At 42.8% G+C, this 23517-nt stretch overlaps 1 protein-coding gene and 3 non-coding genes across 5 annotated transcripts in view; 3 read left to right on the top strand and 1 right to left on the bottom strand.

Moving 5' to 3' along the window:
- Positions 1-23517, bottom strand: part of LOC120551057 (ras-related protein Rab-26) — a 118587-nt gene that overhangs the window by 67084 nt on the left and 27986 nt on the right. For both annotated transcript variants that reach the window (XM_039788197.1, XM_039788198.1), the window contains exon 3: positions 4062-4103. In XM_039788197.1, coding sequence (XP_039644131.1) covers positions 4062-4103 — 42 coding nt within the window. The remainder of the gene's footprint in view (positions 1-4061; positions 4104-23517) is intronic.
- trnam-cau lies at positions 6-77 on the top strand. The gene has a single exon. It is a non-coding gene; the product is annotated as a tRNA-Met (tRNA).
- Positions 2054-2126, top strand: trnar-ccu. Its single transcript has one exon. It is a non-coding gene; the product is annotated as a tRNA-Arg (tRNA).
- On the top strand, positions 2843-2914 carry trnam-cau. The gene has a single exon. It is a non-coding gene; the product is annotated as a tRNA-Met (tRNA).

Below are 23517 nucleotides of genomic sequence, written 5' to 3'. Positions count from 1 at the left end.
CTTTCAGCAGAGTGGCGCAGCGGAAGCGTGCTGGGCCCATAACCCAGAGGTCGATGGATCGAAACCATCCTCTGCTAACAGATTTTTAATGGCCCCCGAAGTGACATATTTGTAGTCCTTCTGAAGGGTAATCCAACAAGACAGGAACAGTGATATACCCGCAAGGAAAATGTGGTTATAGCACCTGCAAAAAAAAATTATTGTGCCAAATCATGTTCCTGGGTTTTACCGTCCATATTCTAAGACAAATTAGCATCCACTACCCTGTCAGGGTCCTGGCTGGACACTGATTGAAGCCTGTCGAGATGGATTTTTGTGTGATATGTAATCCCACGATTCACGCAAGACCTCCTCTGTTAGAAAAGAAAAAGCGCGGCAGATAATAGCGGACAGACTGAATGATGGTCTAAAAATATACATTTATGAACTACTGCTCTTAACTGGAACCATTCAATGAGTCACTGTCATTTGAAAAAAACGAACAGTTGTACACTTTGCATTAAAAGCGAGCAGTGGAAGTTAATATGACTTAGGAAACTTATATTTTAGCCCATGAGAGAGAGAGAGGGAGGAACAGAGTGAAAGCGATATTTATGCATCATACTCTAGCATTGTAGAAAATTTATCTTCATGGTAAATTTCCTGAGTAACATTATTTTCTGCTTACTTTCAAGGCAAAGAGTACAACTGTTAATTTGTGAAAATGATTAGTAGCCTAATCCTTGAATGGAATGATTATGACGGCTTCAATTCAGAGCAGTGGTCAGTTAATGTATATATTTAGGCTACTTATGCTTCCAGTCGGTCCGCAATCGTGTGCCACGCTTTCTCGCCGTTTCATTACAGCGGCCGTGTTTCTTTTCTTTTTATACAAATAATGTGTTTCACGTCCTCATACTTCCATAAGAAGCTGCTGCTCACTCTGTATAAAGTATGTACAATGCGTATTCTCCATTTTGGCATCAGTAAATCTGTGATCGACCTCGCGGTCTTTTGAGGAAAGCCGCGGACGCGATTCTATCTGAATTACTTCAGCCTGGCTCGACCTAGTCGCTCCTCCTCAGCCTGGCTCGGCCTTCGTGAAACGCACCAAGCCAGGCTGCACAGATTAGACTAGGTCAAACCTGGCTTTATCGGTTATCCTGTATTTATAAATTCTGCTTTTGTGAAACAGGCCCCTGCTGTCGAGTGCAGCATTAACTAGCGTCCCGTGCGGCGATGTTTCAGTTCCCTCTAACGTCCGTTTTCGGAGCATCAGAATCATCAGAATCATCAGAATCAGCGCTCAAGCGCAGTCATTTAAGTGGCACTTAATAAGGCACCAAAATCCGCGTCGCTATTCAGTCCGGTAGATAACGGTCGTTAAGGCACCGGTGCCATATTAGCACCGGGTCTGTGCAGGTGCGATGGATCGTGTACAAACCAATAGGGTGTCGGAATAGCTATATTTATACTTCTCATCCAACCGCAATCAAATTCACTCTCTCCGGATGGCGCGATTTATCTGGATAGGTTTTTTTGTGTGTGTTTTTTTGAATGATGACAAGCCAGAATGAAAACAAGCCGAACTGAAATAGGAGTAAAGAGGCTATTTTTAAAATGTAAGGAGCAGAAAGTACAGATAATTGCGTGAAAATGTAAGGAGTAGAAGTAAAAAGTATGCTGATAAATAATTACTCCAGTAAAGTGTAGATACCCAAAATTTCTACTCAAGTAAGGTAACAAAGTATTTGTACTTTGTTACTTGACAGTTCTGTGTATAAGTAATCAACGTATTCAGAAAACGTTATTCAGATTGAGTAACGTAACGGAATACGTTACAAATCACATTTGTGGGCATGTATTCTGTAACGGAATACGTTTTGAAAGTATCCTTCCCAACACTGAGCGCGAGCAGAAAGTGATGTTATTGTGGTAAATCATGTTGCTGGGGTTTACTGTCCATTTTCTAAGATAAATTAGCATCCACACCCCTGTCAGGGTCCTGATCCTGATTCCGAACAAGAATCTTTAAAGTCAAATCTGACTGGCCTTTACCTCATGTCATCCATTAGCCCCAGTGGCCTAATGGATAAGGCACTGGCCTCCTAAGCCAGGGATTGTGGGTTCGAATCCCATCTGGGGTGACTTTCAGCAGAGTGGCGCAGCGGAAGTGTGCTGGGCCCATAACCCAGAGGTCGATGGATCGAAACCATCCTCTGCTAACTTTTGATGGCCCCCTAAGTGACACATTTGTAGTCCTTCTGAAGGGTAATCCAACAAGAGTAGTACAATCATGTTCCTGGGGTTTACTGTCCATATTATAAGACAAATTAGCATCCACTACCTTGTCAGGGTCCTGACTGGATGCTGATTGAAGCCTGTCAAGATGGATTTTTGTGTGATATGTGATCCCGCGATTTACGCAAGACCTCCTCGGCACTGGCCTCCTAAACCAGGGATTGTGGATTTGAGTCCCACCTGGGGTGACTTTCAGCAGAGTGGCGCAGCGGAAGCGTGCTGGGCCCATAACCCAGAGGTTGACGGATCGAAACCATCCTCTCCTAACAGGCTTTTAACGGCCCCTGAGTGACACATTTGTAATCCTAAAAGAGGGTATAATGCAGCTCCCTAGTAGCGTTACAAAGTGAGAACGCCTGCACTATTGTGGTAAATCATGTTCCTGGAGTTTACTGTCCATATTCTAATACAAATTAGCATCCACTTCCCTGTCAGGGTCCTGATCGTGATTCCGAACAAGAATCTTTAAAGTGAAATCTGATTGGCCTTTACCTCATGTCATTTTGCCTCCCACAGTGTTGCCGGGGATTGTGGGTTCAAGTCCTATCTGGGGTGACTTTCCAGCAGAGTGGCGCAGCGGAAGCGTGCTGGGCCCATAACCCAGAGGTCGATGGATCGAAACCATCCTCTGCTAATGGTATTTTACTGGCATGTGTCACATTGAGTGACACATTTGTCCATCCAAAAAGAGTTTATGAGGTTCAATTAAGGATTTGAAGCAATTTTACTTCACTTTACTTTTTCAGAAATGTATAGGGAAAGTTACCTTTAAATGCATTGTAAAAACATTGATGAAAATGTTGCACATGTCTGATTTATGATTGCTGTAATGTTAATCTTTCTTTGTTGTTCATCAATATCTAAACAATGGCTCATTTGAGCGCAGTTAAATGAGCATGTAAACTGAACTATTAAAAAAATCCATCCATGTCACCTCAAGGGCTCCTTACTACCCTGACCCCACCCAATGTAGGCACGCTGTCATCATCTGATTAAATCTAATATAAATATAAATAAAAAATAAATGAAAAGATTTATTCAAATGCTTTCTACCAGCACTCCTCCACCTTTACGTAGGTCACGCACCCACCTTGATGTAATGTAATTATTTTTTTGTTTACAGAGCACATGCAATAAATTCAAAATGCATAATTATTCTAAGGATGGTCAAAATAGGAGCACCGTGTCGAAGACATCAAAACATTATCACGTATCGCACTGTATTGCTTTAATTTAACCATTTTGTTTGGCAGGTTTTAAGAAGTTAAAAAGTGCACATATGCCTGCAACTTTCATTAAGCTCATTCATGGGAAATCACCTGAAATATCACATTTGACAGATAGATTGATGGATGAACACAGATCCATTAAAGATGAGAGAGTTGGAGGGAGAGAAAGAGAGAGAGAGCGTGAGAGTGTTGTGTAATTGAGGCGAAAAACTCATCAGACAGTATCTAATGCAGTTTTTGAACGAGGCTTCATCGGCATCTCGGTCTGCCTCTCGCTGATAACTTTCAGGCTTGATCACCTGATAGAAAGTCCGTTATTCCCTCTAGTGTCTGCAGTCAGGCAGAGCAGCAGGCTAATTGACTGATAGAGATTAACTAAGGCCTCATTAAGTCATCGTTTGGGCGTCTTCGCCCTCCCACAGCAGGCAACGAAGATGTATGGGTTGTGTGTACGCCAGTTGCTTGTGATTGGTTATTAAATAGAACACATATATCCTCACTTACAGACAAAATGAAAGAGACTAAAAGATAGAGATACATTGTTGTTCTTACCTGCAGTTTCACCTTCATAGCATCAATGCTCATTACTTTATTCTGAAAGACAAAAAAAACAAATATGATAATTGCAAATCTGCAGACATTGAAAGCAAGGCAGTAGGAACAAAGAAGTAAGAAAGTGACTAACACTTGATACAAGTGATCAAAACATTAATGAAAACATTACAGAGGCCAGAGTAAATGAGGATTTCAAGGGCTGCCGATACTCTTTTCTAAAAGGAAACAGAGTTTGGAAAGCAATTCCAGTGACGTATAGCTGCATGATGGTTGGCTAATTGTGACCACAGTTGTCGACCTCTACTGCGAGGCTCTCTTTTATGCTGTGATGTTGTCAGCACACTGTACTATCTATGGTTCTATGCAAATGTCAACACGTTCTCACACCCAGCGCGTCAAAAAGCGAGGCTTGGTCAGGTGCCTTTGGCATTTCTTACTGACGCAAAAAGTCCCCTGTAGCGTCTAGCCCTTTGGCATCATTTTTAGACCACTTGGTCTGGACTCTTTGTGTCACTTTTTTCTGGCTCTGGGTCGTGACGTACGTTTAACTGACATGCGGCACAAGAACGGGACAGTTAGGGTTAGTGAAATATGGTGGGTGGGGTTACAAAATGTACGTTTCGGTGGCACGCGGGACGAGAAAGGGACACGGACCTCGGTCCTCTGGGTGAATGTCTTGTGTTGTTCGCCCCATCCATCCCCCCCCCCCAACCTCCAAACGGAAAAGGGAGATTTTTGCGTCGCTATCCGGCGCTGAGAGCCACTGACCAAGGGTCTGTATTGTATGAGTTGGGAATGAGAACGGGTTGCAAATGTACACACCCACACACCTTTTGTTATGATGCAGAGATTGAAATGAAGATTTCAAGGAGTTGCATCATTTACCCCACAAACACACACACACACATATAATTGGTTGTAGGAATCTTTTAAAAAATGTCAGCAGCTCCTGCATCATTTTCAACCATTCTCCTAGATGGAGAGCAGATCTAACTTGGCCATCTATCATTACATGGGATGTGTTACAACTGGCAAACAAGAAAGATGAGCACACAGCCTTGGTCAGGACCCAGTGAGAATATTAGCAACCCTGTGTAATGTGTTTCACAGAGATAGCCTTCAAGTTTACAGCTGGTGCAAGCGCAAAACTAGTTTTCCTTTGCATTTTAAACATCGTCTTGTTATCCTGTTGTGAAATGTCTGAAATCCAACGCACATTAATGTCCATCAAATGCTTGCTGGGATGCCATTTGCTGTGTCTGCGCCTTGATGATGATAATCCCTGGACACATGATACGTTTGCTCCATCCTGACAGTCTTTTGGGATAAAAGGAGAACAGGATGGGAACATTTTAGCACAAAGATGCTAACGGTGCATAGATGATGAGACCACGGAATTTGCAATTCAATCGCATGCTTTGAGGACTCTGTGGGGCAAAATATGAAGACCTCGGAGAGCTCTTCTACTGCATCAGCAGTTTCAGGTTCTAGTAAGAGTGATACTCGCCATTGTATCAGTTCAGAGGGTGCCTTTTTTTCTAGCTATATAGAATCAAGAACACCAGAGCAATGAAACCCATCTGGGAACTTTCCGTTGGACAACCTTTGGGAAGGGGCGAAAATACTGGTTAGCAGATTGGATGAACCATCTGTCTATCACCTATGTTGGTGATAGATGAGCCAAATCAACCAATCAGATCAACGAAGCGTTTGAAAATACAACCACAAGCCCCTGCTGCTGCAGGCAAAGCATAGCTCGTTAGCTCAGCAAGCAAGCAACATGTCGGTAAAGGATATTTGCCGTTTGTGTAACGAGAATTTACAAATAAAAGGCACCCTTTCAGGTTCCCGGACCATATTCCTAAAGAAGGATCCAAGAGAAAAAAGCATTAGCGAGCAGCTAACAGAATTACGGCTACCGCTGGCTGAAAATACTGGTTAGCTGATTGGATAAACCATCTGTCTATCACCACCTAAACCCGCCTCAAAACCAACGCTGATTGGTCGGTCGTTTGGCGAACGGCTCCAAATTTTCTCTATCTCAAGATGCCGGACTGATCTGCGAGTGGAAAACTGGTGCTCGCGAGATCAGGACGGTCTCACCAGGCTATCGTCCATGAGCATGATTCCTTCTGCGCAGTGATACGGTTGGCGGGTTTAGTTCGGTAGAAAGAAAATAGTTCCTCCATGAAACTGCTCACATCCAGCTCTGTAGATTATCTTAAGTAACCGGGTCAGGATTTCTGGAAAGAGACATTGTTTTCGTTTCGTTCGTAATCGTTTTGTAAATGGATTTTTTTTTTTTTTGCCGATTTGAGCAGCACAAGCGAGTGCCATCTAGATCCATTATGTTGGAGAGAAGGCTGACATCTCTACTGCTGATATTGGAAAGAACCTGGTACAACGGGAAAGATGAATGTGACAGGAATAGCAGTTTGTAGTTCACTCGCACCAAAAGTGATGGTTGGTCAATACAACTGCATCAAAATGCCAGACATTTTGGCTTCCAAGACAAACAGCAAAGGAGTCGGCAAACGTCTGACCTGGTGGCCCCAGCATCAACCGGCAGATAAATTGAAGTTATGATTGCTTTTCACTCGCAGGTGATCCTTTTCAACACAACTCTCAAACACAACCAACCACAGTGGGCAGGTTGGCAGGTCAGACAACGAGTAGACCTCCCCAATAATGATATAAAGCGGCTGAATATACAGTAACAGTCAGTGTTAAAAAAAATCATGTCAACATCAGGGTTTTTCTTGCATAGAGACATTTTCACCAGCACCAAAATGGTAAGAATTGAGAATTAAAATAGCAATTCAAATCCTTTCTCAATGTGTTTAAGACTAATTTATCAAACAACTGTTGAACAAGCAACAACAAAAACATGAATAGGAGAGTCTGGCTGTACCGGACTCTCACGGTTATTTATTTAAATATTATAGCTATAGTGCGTAGTTTCTGTCTCCCCCATGAGGAATTGTAAATAATAACAACAGAACTGTCGGCGCGTCCACATGATACAAGCCTTCCGTGATCGCACATGCACACAGTTGCTAGTAGCCAAGGAGGGCACGGAGGATTAAAGAAACATGATGGACTCTTCAGAAGAGGTCATTATCTTTCTTTTCTGCGGGAAAGTCACCGGACGCCACAATCTTCTGAACATAGCCATGCTGAGAAATCCAGAGAGAGTTGTGTGGAGCTGATGGTCTTGATTAACTTTGTAGCAAGTCATGTGGCAACGGCTTGAATGTAACAAAACGTTACGCACATAAGCTTCGTTAACTGGGGTTTATTAACTCAAGCAAAATATACATTTTTGTTTTTTATTAAATGTTTATTAAATTATTAAGAAATAACAGGTACAGTCATAGATTTTTGTCAAATAAGGTAACACAGACTCATTGCCTTTTACTGTACGCAGACCGGTAATGCTTCCTCCTGAGCGTAGTGCCCCCCAAAGGCCCATTCTGAGCCGGGAAAAACCCTGAACATACACACACGTAACGCACAAAATGACATTCCATTAAACTGAAATGAATATCTGCCGGCTAGGTAGAAGTGGACTGGAGTGTAAATCTGAGTTACAAATCACAGACTGGAGCTACCCCGCAGGAAAGTGGCTTAGCACAGTGTGCATTTGGAAATAAGCTAATCACAAGAGCGAACAAAGCCTAATTTGTTTGGTCACCCGGCTTGATGCCGCATCACCTGCACCAAAAGCTCCTTTCGGTTTACATCCAGTCCTCTGCTTTGCAGTTAAAACTGTAGATCCAGAGGCTGTGTTGGTGGAGTTTAAAGCCTTGAGCCATTGGCCCACACTCCGACAACATACTTTCCCTCATTCTTAATGCATTTCATCCATATTGCATGGGCTATTGAGAGTTATAGTTACTTTACCTTACAAACAGGAAACACTTCACATTTCCAAAGCCTCATTTGCGATATATTTACTGCAGAATAAACCTGGAAAGAGAAACTACTCAAAGGCTGGAAATAAACAGCGAGGTTTTGCAGTGCAGAACAGTTTATGCCCACAGAAGCTTTGGGAGGAATCTTTTTCCATAAGCCGTATGCCGCTTTTAGACAGACAAGAGGGCTGCATGAAAAAGCACAGCCTCTTCATGCATTTAATGAGGCTGAGTGCAACGGCGTTATGGGTCGTCCAGCGAGAAAGTTGAACTCGGCTCAACAAGAAGAATGACAAATTGTTTCAGCAAATGCCCCAAAATGGCATCTGTTTACATTCAAGTGACAAAGCCCTCTAGCAGCCGTAGGGATTATGACGTGACAAAACACTGGACTTTAAAGCTCACATATTATGCTCATTTTCAGGTTCATAATTGTATTTTGAGGTTGTACCAGAATAGGTTTACATGGAATAGGAATACCGGGACCCGCGAGAGTCTCGAAAAATTGTCACTACCTAACCCCCCCCCAGCAGTGAGAGACAAACGCAGCGCTGCATTCACACAACAAGATCAGCAGAGCGGAGGAGCTGCTCTCGCTCATGCTGACACACACACACACACACACACACACACACACAGAGTCTATAACTTTAGACAACATAGGGAACGAAATGGGAGCGTGACGGGATTCAGGAGTCTTTCTTTCTTTGCAGGACAGGATTTTTTGGGGGGGCCAGTCCCGTGATCGGGATGTGACGGGAGTATTTTCGTGGGCTCGGGATGGGAGCGACAATTGATTCCCGTGTCACCATCTTATACCATTCACCAATAGGGTCAGGAGGTTGAGGCCACTTGGTCTTAGCCTTGCTGACCTCACAGTACGCCACAAACTGGCCCACACGACACCCCATGCCTGACTGACTCCCAAAGAGGGGAGACGTGTCCGAAAGGAGTGTCTGAACTGAGCACAGGCCAAGAAAAGGTTCCACAAACACCTTAGTGCTAAACAAAAGAGGTATAATGTACTGTACGTCAGAATACCAGAGCGTGGCTATCTTCTACCAACATTGCACTAGAGTGGGCTTCCACCCAGGAAAAAAATACTCCATCCATCCTGCCAGCCAGCACATAGCCATGGTGTATGTTTACCGGTACAGCCAGTCCAAATCCATTTGATGCTGCACTTTGGCTCCACCACCACTCTAATTCATTAGCCTAGGAGCAGATGTTTCAAGGCTTTCAACCATTAGAAGTAACCAGTAAGGGTTATGTAGAGTCACTGTAAGTTTGTTGCCAATAAGCCGTTTATTGGGTTCTTTTTTTATGTAAGCGCCACGACCGAAATGTCTGTGTTAATGTCTGATGGAAGCAGCTGGAGTGTTAGAGTGACACACGGTGTTACTAATGTTTTACTTTACACCGGAGTAAAGATGTTAGCAGCACATTGTGTAGGCTGGATGTTACATAACTGTGAGTCCACAACACCATCCGGCAGAATGTTTCAGCTTTGATGTGAAATCTATCAGCCTTCTGTGATGAGCAGAAGTAGATATGTGAAGCAGGTTTTATGAAGAAATCAAAGAATTATAGGAAATAACGGTTTTGTACATGTAGTGATATTCTTGTAGGCATCCTGAGTTAGAAATAGGCAGATTGCAATCTCTGTTTCAGATAAATCCTCGTCATATTATCTACAGTTATCTACAGTACACATATTAGGCAACCTGTATGAAGTTGGACTTGACCCTGTCAATAGGACGAGCCATTACCACCTTTTACACCATCTTTTTCCAGCTCCTTTAGTCTTATTATGTTGTGAGTGAATGTCTAAAGGGCTTTTCACACAGGAAGCGATTGTCGCGCCACGAAAGTAATTTTCAATGAGAGGCGAGCGGGCAGGTAGGGAGGAGTTTGACAGGAGACGCGACAAGCGGGCGCCATCCCGTGAAATCGCGTTCGTGCTCGTCACACGCCCGCCGCAAGAGTTGAATTGTGTTGAACTTCTCCCGACGCGAACGAAAGCGCCGTGCAAATCAATCAACGAGAGACTCGTTTGTGAGTTCCCGAAAATATAAAAACAGTTAATTAAAAGACAGTTATCGGGACTTAGACAGCGGGGCTTCTGCTTGTCAGAGCATCGGCACAAGACTGGATTTACCGGGTAACGTCAGTAATTATGACTACGCTAATTTAAGCTAACTTTAGCTAACTTTAGCTATCAACGATAACAGTCCGTGGTTAGGAAAGACTAGGATTACCACCGTTTGTTAGAAGTCGACCTGTGATTAGGGATATCTGATACCGCCGTCGGATAATCTCATTCAGTTGTACCGGCAGGGATACAGCAGTGCACAGAATCTCTATGGTTACCACACATTGATTGCCTGGCGTTTAATCGCGGAGCGTTGCCCTTCACATGAGGAGCGCAGTGAGACCCCGCAGATCCACACGACTCCTGTCGCTCCTCTTGTGAAAAGTCCTTTAGTCAAAATTTTTAAATAAATAAATAAATAAAAACGTTGCACACAACATTTAATAGGTAGTGAACGGGGAGAGGCAAATAATTTTTTTGATCCCGTTTGAAACATGGATTACAAATATGATGTTCGTCAATTTAAAAGATCATATTTCAACCGAAGAAAGTCTCAGCTAGCCGTAGCTTTGCCATATGACCACTTAATGTTGTGTGAAACCGCTCAGTGGACTTCATCTCTCGTCTCACGCAATTTACATCACCTAGCTTGATGCTCAACTTGCTCGCTAGCTAGCTAGCTTGGCTAAGTAATTTCACTATTTCTAATTACGTAATTTCACAGTCGTACACTTTCTTGACTTGCAAAATTATCTATTAAACCGATGAACATCATGTGTGGAAATCCATGGCTCAATTCAAACAGGATAAAAAAATTATTTGTCTTTCCCCATTGACTCCCATTCATATTATTATTATTATTTTTTTTTTTTCGAAAGATAGGCCCCATGGACCGGAAGTAGAATGGCGTGAATTCGGCGCTCTCTATAATCAGCTTCCGACGCATGTATTATTCCTATTTTGCACCCGACGCACAGCGGACTTTTCCCTCCACAGACGCATGTCGGTAAATTAGAGAATGTATTTGCGCTCCCGGGGGCGGTTCAGCGAAAAGAGGAGGCGTGTTCAGGCGCAAACGCTACGTGGTGCTATTTTGCAGTTTCAGAAAACAATTCCGCCACTGACCAGGAAAAACCTGGTCTAAAGTCAGTGGCGCTAGTCTAAAGTCAGTATTTTAGGTACGAATGCTTGGCCATAATGTAGCGTGTGCACAGCGCGCATACACTTCTCTCATCTACAGCAGTTCCCATTTTTGAAAACCATACATAATTACAAAGGAAAATATTACTGAAAATGCGCTTCAGGTGGTTTGATAGATCAGGAGGCACTTTACAAAAAGTCGCAGCATTCTTTGTGGCTTGTTGTGTTTTACACATTTCCATGAATCATGGATGTGTTGATGACATAAATAAGGAAATATTAGAGGACTTAAGGAGACGTGATGTTGAACTACGGTGGGATTGGACACTCCGGCGGAATCTGGTGAATCGGGAGTAATGCGCGCATCGCTGGTGGAGCGGGTGGACGGAGATGGAGTGGGGGGAGGAGGAAGGGGCACAACAGGTGCAGGTGGTGCGTTTGGAGGCCCACGCTCCATGGCTGCAGCAATCCTCTCCAGACTTGAGGAGATGCGCCCGAGAGGCCGCAGCAACATCGCCACCTGGCCAAGATGGGCATTTGTTACTTTGTCACATCCTGGACAGCTCCCGCTGGCGTGCGCCAGGCAAATCCGCCGTCATAATAGCAATCCGCCATGGTACAAGCGCGCCTGCTCTTAAAGGGAATGTGAGATGACGCTCTGATTGGTTATTTTCCCGTTACGCCCAAACCACACCTAGCTACTTCAGACCAACCCATTTAATATTTGCGTCGGGCGCAAGAGTCATTTATCCCGCCGGTATAATAGCAACAGCGCCAGAGATCCGCCCACAAAGCTACTTGCGTTTGGCGTTTCATACTTGCGTTTCAGATCGTTAAAATAGGGCCCTAAATCTAATGGCAGTGTAAGAGGTACAAATAACTCTTAAGTCTAACTCTAGTGGGAGTGTTTTTAGTCATAGATTAACTTTCAGCGCAAACACTGGGACTGATTCTGAGAAGTTGTATGAACAAGGGCCCAGGTCCCACCTCCTTTGTCCGATGCTTCTGAAAATGGTACTACAAGTCTTGCCAAAAACCCTCAGTAATGTTTGATTCTTGACCACAACATTGTCTATGCAGATACTGCAGCTGCAAATCCAATTGCTACCCCCTGTTAAAGCAGAACGTGATTTTTGGGAGGGAGTACAGGGTGGAGCAGACTTTGTAAGTGCTGCAGGTGTTGGTTCTCGAGGTTTTTAAAAAAAAAAAAACAGCTCACACAACTTGAACTTTAGTTCTTAAAGATTGCATTCATTTCCTAAAGTCATGAACCAAATACTAATTCTAATCAAGATTAGACTTAAACCAAAATTTAAAACCCAAACTTTTACGTTGAAAAAGCTGCCTCGCTGTGAAGACACAAACCTCTAACTGCAACACACACACACACACACACACACACACACACACACACACACACACACACACACACACCCTTTTTCTCTCTCTTGCCCTCTCTTATAAGCACCAATCTGCATGGCCGCTCTGGTAACGATTTTTCAATAACTCCAGGCTTCAATTCCATCTCATCTTTTCTCCTATCCCCGCTCTTTTTCTCATTGTCCCCTCGACCTCGTCGCTTACTCTCTCTGGTTTTTTTTTCATTTTATTTTTTTACTCTCCCTCGTTCCACCCTCTCTCCCTTCCATCCTCTTATATTATGATGAGGTCTGCCAGAGCTGCTCAATAACCACAAGTAATGAAAGCAGAGACCAGTAGAAAGGAAGTCTGAGAAAGAGCAAAACAAGTTCAAAAACATAAAAGTGGTTCCAAATGAAAAAAAGTTTACTGTCTTTCTTTATTCTCTCCATGTATCATCTGTTACACCACAAAGCACGTGTGCACGTGTCATTTTTGGAAGAACATCATTTAAACTCTGTGGTCAGACAACAAAACAGATTCAGTGTGTGCTCAAGGATGACTGCGGTCCTGCCTACAGCCACCTGGAACCACATCCAGCTTAGATTACACCGATGTGGGTCAGAGCAAGCCAGCTCATTCGAATAAAAAGAGCCGTGTTATCGGGATTCATTGAGGATTGTAGCTTGTTGTGTTGTTGCCTCAATGTATGCCTTTCTGAGGGCATGTAGCTAAGTAAATATACTAAAGTACTTAAAGCTGTGGCAGGCAATTTAGTTTTAGCGTTGTTGGGCAACAATTTCATAATAATCTTTCATTACTTGCAATTCAAGAGAAAAAAACTAAACTTGCACATCTGCTTGGCTCTGTTTTGAGGCTTTAGGAAATCTAGCCTGTGACGGGAGACTTTGGCCAATCACAGGCCATTTCAGAGAGAGAGAGCGCTCCTATTGGCTGGTTTTGTGCATGCATATGTGACAAAGAGGGGAGAGTACTTTCTACTCTGCCGTTTTCGTTGTTGCTTTCTACCCACTGCAGCTTTAAGTACATTTTGAGGTAATACTGCAAGTGACTTAATTATCCCCATTTCATGCAAATTTATAGTTCCACTTTACTACATTTCAGAGGCAAATACTTTACTACATTTAACAGCTAAACTCACTTGTTTACTATTTTACAGTAGGCCTACTTATAAAATATATGATAATCTTATAAATACAATGCAGCGTTATGGATGAAACCACCCGACACCAAACAGCCCACCTCAACCAGCTACAGCATTAAAATACTGCCTTGTGTTAATGCATCAGTATTCATATCCCAGTAAAATAATATAACATAACACCTACACGGGCAATTTTGCCTGCTAACAATAGAGCATTTCAGACCGAGCATCTCATACAAGTGCAGCAGCCATGGGCAGAATGAGAATATAGTGTCTTTTTGAACATTAAAGCATGTAAACATGCTTTAATGTTCACACAAGTATGAACCCGAACATGAGCACAATAGGTCACCTTGTAGGGCCCCACAGGCATACGCTCTATCATTCCTACCATAGGAGGACGTGCGTTGTTTGTTCCGAACCCTCTCATACGACCCGCGGGAGCGTATCATAAAGTAGCGCCCCTAGCAGTGGTGGAAAGGTGGCGGGAATACGCCCTCATATCTGAACCAAAGAACGTCGGTTACGCTCAAAACGTAAAAGTGTGCAGACACCCACATATTGCCACACACACACACACAAATGTACGTGCAAACAACAGTTAGCAAGGAGGACCAACACACACACACACACACGTTAAGTATTAACACAGTGACGCATACACACAATGCTGAGCTATTGACAAACGACCATTAATATTCATTAGCAGCCTTAAGAGTCGGACACCTCAAAGCTATCTGTCAATCAACCTGCCAGCCTGACCCGCGCTGACTTTGAATATATATGAGAAATCAAGAGCTCACATCACAAGAAGTCCTCCCACTCAAAAAAGAACTCTCATCATGCATATAAATATTTTACTATAATCGTATTATTCCATCTATTAGTGCAGTGTCCTGTTTGGAACGGGCTGATTGCTTGGCCTCCTGTATTGCTGCTTAACTATATTTTAGAGTGTTGTCTTTTTCATCAACAATATTGCATGTTGCCATCGCCACAGTCAGCGTTTAACGGTGCTGTCTCGTCATAATTATGGTTACAAAACTGAAGGGGACATGGAATGGAAGAAGTTAAGCCAGCTGATATATTTTATGTGTCAGAAAGAAACAGTGCACTGAATATGAGACTGTACTGTAGATGTTTAAAGGGGGGAAAAAAGTAGCAGTTCAGACAAACTTTACAGACACAAACAAAATGGTCAGTATTGGGCGCCCGGATGGCTCAGTTGGTAGAGCGGGCGCCCATATGTAGAGGTTTACTCCTCGACGCAGCAGGCCAGCGTTCGACTCCGACCTGCGGCCCTTTTCTGCGTATCGTCCCCCCCCCCTCTATCTCCCCTTTCATTTCTTCACCTGCCAAACATAAAGGCTTGAAAATGCCCAAAAAAATAATCAAAGAAAAGACAAAAAACTGTCAGCATTTAGTTTTCCGCTGCTGTTAATTTCCTTCCGGGCTTCCACTTCACTACTTGGAGGTCGACAGTGAACCTGCCAGCCAGCTCTATCAGAAATCTTTTACAACAGAGCAACACACATGGATGTCTCAACAGCACTCTGTCTAATCAGCACTGACTTAATGACAGTTTATTATTTCAGTATGCTGACTCTTCAAGTTTTTAGGAAGGAAACAAGACTTTGGGTAAACACAAATTAAAAGACAACCCTGAGTGGTTCTTCGACGGATGAATGCAGAGACGACTGTAGGCACTTATTTGACAATGACAGATGTGCTCGATAGCCGTAACTGCAATCCAAAGTTCAGAAATAAAAAGGAAATAAAAGTAATTTCCTCTCGCTGGCCTTGGGTTCAAATAGAGCACTGTAGCATGAACACCCACTTTGCCCCTGTGTCAAAGAAACAAATGACGGACCTACTTCCCTGACGAGAGGAAAATAAAATCACAGTTTAATCAGCATAATACACCCCGCTGATTTTGATTGGGAACTTGGTTCTCTTAACTGCTTCATTGCTGCACTATAGTTAATAAAACAACCTGTTCTCATGGACGGGTTCGTATGATATCATACGAAAATAATATGCACATCAATTCGTATGATATCCTACGAAATTAGGCAACCGTCGGCTGGTCACGTGACGCCGGCTACAGAGCTCCAGGAGCTGTCGCTCGTATCAGCAGCAGCTGGGAGTCGGGTTTAGCCGACAAAAAGTCCCTGGTAGCCAGCTACAGGGCACGGTGTGATGATGGTCCTTTGAGGGGCCGTGGTAGTGGAGTTTAGCCGACAAAACGTGAGCATCATGTGACGTCGACAGTTAAGTTTAGGCATCAAAACGACTAGTTAAGTTTAGGAAAAAAATTGTGGTTTGGATTAAAAAACTCCCAAGGAACACGCGTGTCCTGGGTGAAAGTCTTTTGTATCCCCTGGGGAGTGAATTCTGCTCCCCGGCATGAAAGCCCTGTGTTTTATGACCCAGAGATCCACCACGACCTGGTCCCTACGTGGTCCAGAGCACCTTATACAGCAGCAGTCAATACTGCATACAGCAACAAATACATGGAATACATACAATTTACAGTGCATTACTTTTCGTAGCTATATGTATGAATGGTTCGTAAATTAGTGTGGTCTAAACCTAAATTAGTGTGGTTTAGACCTACTCTCTGTAAAGTGTCTCGAGATAACTCTTGTTATGATTTGATACTATAAATAAAATTGAATTGAATTCGTGAGAAACAGCCTGCATAAAAATATAATATGACCTTCTCGTCATGTGCCACCAGTTCTTTGCCGATTCCAAACCAAGTGATAAAACCTTAACTCTGGACTCAGAAGTGCAGACGTTGCAATGGGAGTGTGTAACCAAGTGGCAACTTCCGGCCCTGAAAAGTGAAGCCAATTCTATCTAATTTCCAGCAGGCGGCAACTACACTACCTTCAAAAAGAAGTCTGTCTCTATACAAGTCTATTAGAAAATGACTTTACTTCCCAATTGATTTATTACCTGAGTAAACATTTCCCTAACAAGATTATGGTCTCAATCGCTAGCCTTCCTTAATACAGCATGTTGTTCATTCTATAAATTACGGTCCCATTTATATGTATATATAAAGCAGGGGATGCCTCAGGGCCTGTCAAACAGAAGGAGCAGCCTGCTCTGTTAGCCTGGTCTTGAGGAAATTGACATTTTTTCTGGATTGGAAAGCCAACACAGCCAGAAGTCAACAAGAAAGCACAGTCAGACGAAAGGTAGCACGTGAAAGACACAGATGCATGTATATTTGTTTTCTGGTTTATCATTAACTGGAAGGCCGTGTACAGCAGTGCACCAACTAAGAGTGTTAAAGCAGTTTCCTGTTTTGTGTTGACACCTACTATGCTTTGCTGCTGCAACACGTTTTTAAGTTAAGAGAGCTGCTGTCCAGATTGACAGTCGAAACTTATTCAACAAACTGTTTAAAGGCTGATCCAATAGGCTACAAATCAATTTCAGTTAAAGCCTAACTCTCGCCAAAATGCAACCTAGGGTCTTTTTGTGAATGTACCCGAGTCAAACTTTTGTTTAAAAGCATATTTAAGACGGAAGCTCCACTTTTAAGATTGACCGTATTTTCGTTTTCATAGTAGTGCCCCTAACACTCCCATTTAAAAGGCCATTTGAACAGGAGAGCTAGGGGCACTACTACGATCGCATCAAAATCACTATTTTTAAAACACTAAGAAGGCTCGACACAACATGAAACTTTGCTCCAAGTATCACCAAAGGCTCTACACATGAACTCCAGCATTGAGAACATTGGTTGTGTTCACAGAGTTTACTAAAAAGAACAACTTTAGCTGTTGTTGCTATCCACCACCTTGCCAGTCAAAAAGTCTCCGAATGCAACGTAACAGGGAGGAGAGTAAAGATGGAAAGCTCCTAAAGCTTAGCTCCATATAAATGCACGGATAATTCGTTGTTTTGTCGTTAGTGAAAAACAATATTGACCTTGTAGTTAAAAAGGAGCCTCGTATAAGAATGACATTTCCTCCTATGGAGTCTGTTCATTCGCATTCGGAGATCGACACTTTTTGACTGGCAAGATGGCGGTGAGCGGAAAAACCAACTGCTACGGTGAGTTGTTGAAAACCTTTCTTTTTAGTAAACTCTGGGTACACAACCAATGTTCTCAATGCTTTCGTTAAGGTGTAGAGCCCCTGGGAGACTTGGAGCAAAGTTTCATGTTGTGTTGACCCTTCTTAGTGTTTTAAAAATAGTGATTTTGATGCTATCATAGTAGTGCCCCTAGCACTCCCATTCAAAAGGCCATTTGCCCGAAAACAAAAATACGGTCATTCTTAAAAGTGCCGCTTCCATCCTAATTATGCTTTTAAACGAAAGTTTGACTCGGGTACATTCATAAAAAGACCCTAGGTTGCATTTTGGCGAGAGTTACGCTTTAACACAGTCAACTGAAATGACCTAACCTAGGTAAATGCACATTGAGCCATCTTAGGCCTATTGTAATTTGCAAGCCCTAGTCTTCTTAACCCCTCCTCATCCTCCTTATCCTCTCCACTCACGATGCAGTGGTTTAGCACAGAATGGCTCACACTCTGCATCTGGCAATAAGACCAGCTAATCCTGGATTTGTCACCCTTTGTGGCTCTCTCTTTCCCACAACTTATTCTTCCTAATCTATTTCTCTCCTGTATGTGGTTTTTTAATTTGTATTCTCATAACCGCCAGCTTCCCTTTCAAAATGTCATCTTCCCTGCTCAGCCTCCTTTCTTCCTCCCTCTCCCGCCCACCCTAGATTCTTGTTCCCTCATGCTGTGCTCTGGCCTGACCTCTGTAATATCTGTGCCGCTCCATCTGTCGATCAAGTCTTGAAATCTTTAACCTTGTGTTCCTGTTCACAAGCCGTTCTCACTCCCTCGTCAAATACTGGGAGCTTGGCGTCGGTGGCTCTCGGCGTCAGTGGCTCTCGGCGTCAGATACCGACGCACAAGGCACCCTTTAGCCCCTGGACCAAGCGTCGGTTTTTGATGCGTTAGTTGTGAGACTGTGTTGCTGTTCACATGTCAAACTCCTGACACAAGAATATCCCCTTACAGTTTTCTTTATATTGTCCTTCGATATCACAATGTCCTACCCCTCCTTACACTGACTTTTCCCTCTGTAGACTAGTCTAGCTGTACCTAATATGAAATATGTCTCTCTGGCTGTCTCTTAGAAGTCTGGCTTAAGGTTTGGATAGCCATGGACCCACGGGGGCTCTCTCCTTCTCTTTCCCCCTTTGTCTCACCGCCTCAAATCTCCACATAGATTTAGAATCGGGGGCAGCCAACCATGGCGAGTCTGACTTGTCCACTTTAAAGCTTGTGCTGCTTGTCTTCTCTTTCCATCTCAGGAGAGAGCATTAACATTCCCCTAACCTCTGCTTTTACACACGTTACCAGTGGAAAGCACTCCCTGCTGCAGTGAAAGAAGCTGAATGGGGACTTATATCATGATATTCCATCCATGCTAATTTTACAAAGCACAGTTCTATTTTACGGGCCTCCATTACAACGATTATGGTAATCACAAAGTCGGCAGTCTCTCTTTTTTTATGTCTTTGTTCCTTATATATGCAGTAGGTATTGAGCATGTAAGCCCTGGAGTACGTTTTTTTCTCTACATGGTTTCAATCGTAGAGAAAAACATGTAATGGTGCTTTGTGATTAGCGGCGTGATCATTTGTATGAAAGCCTCTTTTTTTCAGAAATGTAGGGGGAGCTCTGAAATATCATACAAAATAATTTGACAACGCTGCAGCTCCTCAAGACCAAGTAAAGTTCCTGTGTCATGCTTCCAAAATGCAGGATAAAGTGAAGGGGGTTAGCACTGAAGTAAGCTTCGCCTCCAGGGGCAAAACAACCATGGACCGGAACGATGCAGCAGGAATGGTTAAGTAGGAATTGCATGTGAGGCTGAGGGCTTGTTCATAATTGTCATGGGACGTAACCTAGGTCTGGTCTGTTAAGCAAACTAATGCAAACCCTTGCCTAATCCATTGTGCGTTGGAATTTGTATTGTTTCTTGGCGGAGAGTGATTAAAAACAACATTGCAACGACTTTGTCGGTCTGCCACTTGGCCAGTTGGTTTATGAGAGCTCTTTGCCGAAAAGCAGCCGTCTGCTGCAACTGGAAACAAGGTTGGTGAGAGCAGTGACACTGAATCAAAAACAGTGAAGTTGCAGGCTGTAAAACCAACACTCAACAGAACCCCTTATTTTAAATGTACAACATGTAACAACCCCTAAACCATTCAATCCTTGCCGAGACATGATAGTATAATCCAAACAATAGGCATGGAATCCTATTAGGGCATGTCGCCTTCTTCCAACACGTCTCACAGGGCTTTATTTTTTTGTTGTTGCTTAAGCCCAAGTGTTATCTCTCTGTATTTAAAGGACACAGTGTGCCAGCTCTTTCTGTTGGTTTTAAGTATTCCATGAGCACAGTGTGATATTGCAGCATTTTGTTGAGGCTTTGATATTGTTTAGTAAAGAAAGTAGGGGCTGACAGCTTGATGAATAGTCACTGTGTATCTCTGTGATATGACAAAGATGAGGGAGTTTTCTAAAGGGCTGCTGTTTTTCGAGGTGCAGTCCTGCCTTGCTTGTTTTTGTACGAGAGAAAGTGTTTGCTGGAGAGTAAATTAGTTTTTACCAAGTAGTGCATCGCGGCAGTTGCTGCCTTGCTTTATCCACTCCGCCTTTAGGTCTAGAGTTTGACTGTTGGGATTACTGAGCAGTGCTGACATTTGTCATCACAGTTTTAGAAGATGGAACAAGGAAATGATGGAACGGGAGAGATATAGAGATACAGCTTAAAAGGCAGCAAATGTGTGTGTGTGTGTGTGTGTGTGTGGGGTGATGAGGAAAATGAGTTGATGGAAGTCAAGATATGAAATGGTGTCTCGGGCATCAGAAAATCTTTTTTTTCTGTACGTGCAGTCATGCAGTTAATTGCTTCCTTGCTCCCTTGTGTGTGTGTATAGAGTATGTATTTGTCTGTGTGTCCACCCCACAGCTTTTGCTGTTCATCCCTTACTCTCCAGGGTCAGTAGTGAGAGGCAGTGTTGCACTGTGATAAAGGAGTAGCCAGAATAGCATTACACGGTCAACACACACACAAAATTAGTGTTATACAACTACTTCTGCATGTGCGCGTTTACCCAAATCTGGTGCAGTACTGTATTATCACTTTTCAACCCATTAGGTTTTTGAAGTCTTTATAAAGGAGTTCACCAAGGAACCTCCTTAGGTCCTCTTACAATAGTTAAAACGAGTCCTTCGAGCTTTTTATTTCAGAGTTTTGTCCTTGGTCACTAATCCAGGATGACCTTACTGTCTGCCTATGCTAATGTGGTTTCATTTAACTTGTGTTTATATAGATAGGGGAAGGATGGCCAGATAATTCAAAGGAAAAGTTAAAAAATGTTAAAGTAAAAAACTTTGCCATTGCCATTTGTTGGGACCAGTTGCCCAGGTCAAGGGAGTTACTGGATCCGACAATTAGTCCAGCAGTTCACAACAGATGTTGTGATGTAGGTTTGTTTTCACTATTTTCAGGAAGCATATGAAAATACAGCAAATTTAAGTAGAAATCATGAAACACTCAAAATGCTGTTCAATGCACTGAATTGTGTTCCAGTGTTAGACAAAACACACAAGCTCTTTGTTAATGTAAAACCCAAACTTCAATAAAATGTACTCCTTTGGGTAGTTTGTCATAAAATTGTGCGCAAAAGCATTACTGTAGATTACATACTTTTGTCAAATGATACCAGAATATATAATATTTATATTATCCCAATATGATTCTACTGAAAGTCAATAAATCATAATTAGGGTTAAAAGTTCAAAAATAAAAACAAATGTTTTTTTTTACATGTGAAACATAGATTGAAGGGCACATATGATGTTGCTATAGCTACAAAGTACAGAAAAGGTGATTTGCAGAGCACTGACAGAGTTCTGTGTTGGATTAGCCTTGAAATAGCTACAACGCAGAGCAAACTATTTTAAGCAGTAAATTGATGGGCATGGCAGAGCTTTGAGTACTCATTGTTCACAACAAATACCTTTTACTCTTGTTCCTGTGCCACTGAGTTCCACTCAGCTATGAAAAGGTACTTGCTGTTGTTGCAGTGTGAGGTATAAATCATTGTTTACAAAGCCACGCTACCATGTTATAACATTTTAAGGTCACATGGTTTATATGACGTTATAGAATCCCAAACCCAGCATTACACAGACTTCAAAATGTGTTATTATGTGAGAGAGGAAGACGCAATAATGTCTCTGTCATCCTTCCAACATGGTGTTCTCATCCTTGTAATCAGTGTCAACTACTCCAAACATTTGGTGCAAAAGCTATTTCCTGCTACCCGATACTTTTATTTAGGATCATAACCTTGCAGGACGTCATATCCTGACATGGAGATCTTAAAAGGTAATAATAAATGAATTAGTTTGGTGAGCAGCAGCTTAAAATTCAATAACATAACGAAATTGTAATAAACCCATCAAAAACAGTCAGTTTTTCACAGAATGCTATAACAATAGCGATTCAACCTGCTGTTTACCCTATTTATGAAAACTGAGTACTGGTCTAGTGGTCAAACCAGCTCATTTCATTACAATGATCAGACATTGTTTCACAGGAGACGTTACTACATCTGCTCTGGGCACCGAGACTTCGCTCTGCTCCGTTTGACCACGGAGATACGAGTGACGGACGCCAAGCTTGACCGCAGTCTATTTCTGTGATAGAAAAACCTGAAAGCTGCTACAGTTCGCTGCTCTGCTGCATCGCAGATTGCTAAACACACCTGACTACAGGAGCCATTAGGTCAGACTGGAGGAGTACGTATTAGTTGGTGCGGTTCGAGCACGGATCACGTTCTCACCACAAACGAACCGCTCCAGAGTTCGATTGAAAGCGTACCGAGACCACCTCTTCGAGCAGGTCTCGGTACGCTCGTTTGGTCCGCTTTTGGTGCGCACCAGAGTTCGATTGACGCGTTCTCCCCTGCCCAAATGAACCGCACCAGCGGGGCAAATTAAAGGCTGTCGGTGTGAAAACACCCTAAGTTTAACGGCTCAACGCACAAGACCACGCAGGCCAGCATCCTAACATTCATAAAAAGGTAAGCTAACGCTAACTTAGCTGTAGATGAGGAGGTAAGGTAATCGGTACTTTCAGTTGACTATGTTTCATGTTATAGGATCTCTGTAGGAAGAAGCGCAGGATTGATGTAGCCTACATTCATCTTCCCCTAGATGTTCCCTAACGGAATATTGTTATGTGACGTTTTAGCTACTCTTCTCAAGCTAAACCTGACTGTGAATGTAACCATACCAACTGTACACATCAAAGATGGCTACAGCTGTATTTTTATGCTTAGAAGATATTAAAAAGAAATGTATACGAGACTTATATTTCACTCAAAAGTTGAACAAATATGTCCTACTGAATAAGTTTCCTGCAAAAGACAAAAAAGTGAACTCTCATGCACATAAAGAAAGATGGCACACCCCACACAGTGAGCTAAACATCAATATAGTACATAAACATAGTTTTTCCATAATTAATTTTGCCTATGCATGTGTGTGTGTGTGTGTGTGTGTGTGTGTGTGTGGGGTATAGTCACAGTGCTCTCCTTAAGTGGTGGAGTGAAAATTAAAAATGCAATCTGTGCCAACTTCAGAATCACCTTCACATAAAAAAAAGAAATACAACCCCGCCGCCTTCTTCAGCCGAGCTTGTCCACAGCCGTGATTTGTGAATATC

The sequence above is a fragment of the Perca fluviatilis genome, chromosome 21 (assembly GCF_010015445.1).
Source record: "Perca fluviatilis chromosome 21, GENO_Pfluv_1.0, whole genome shotgun sequence".
Classification (NCBI taxonomy): Eukaryota; Metazoa; Chordata; class Actinopteri; order Perciformes; family Percidae; genus Perca; species Perca fluviatilis.
Note: the sequence above shows the minus strand (reverse complement) of the source record. Positions and strands in the feature narration are given on the sequence as shown.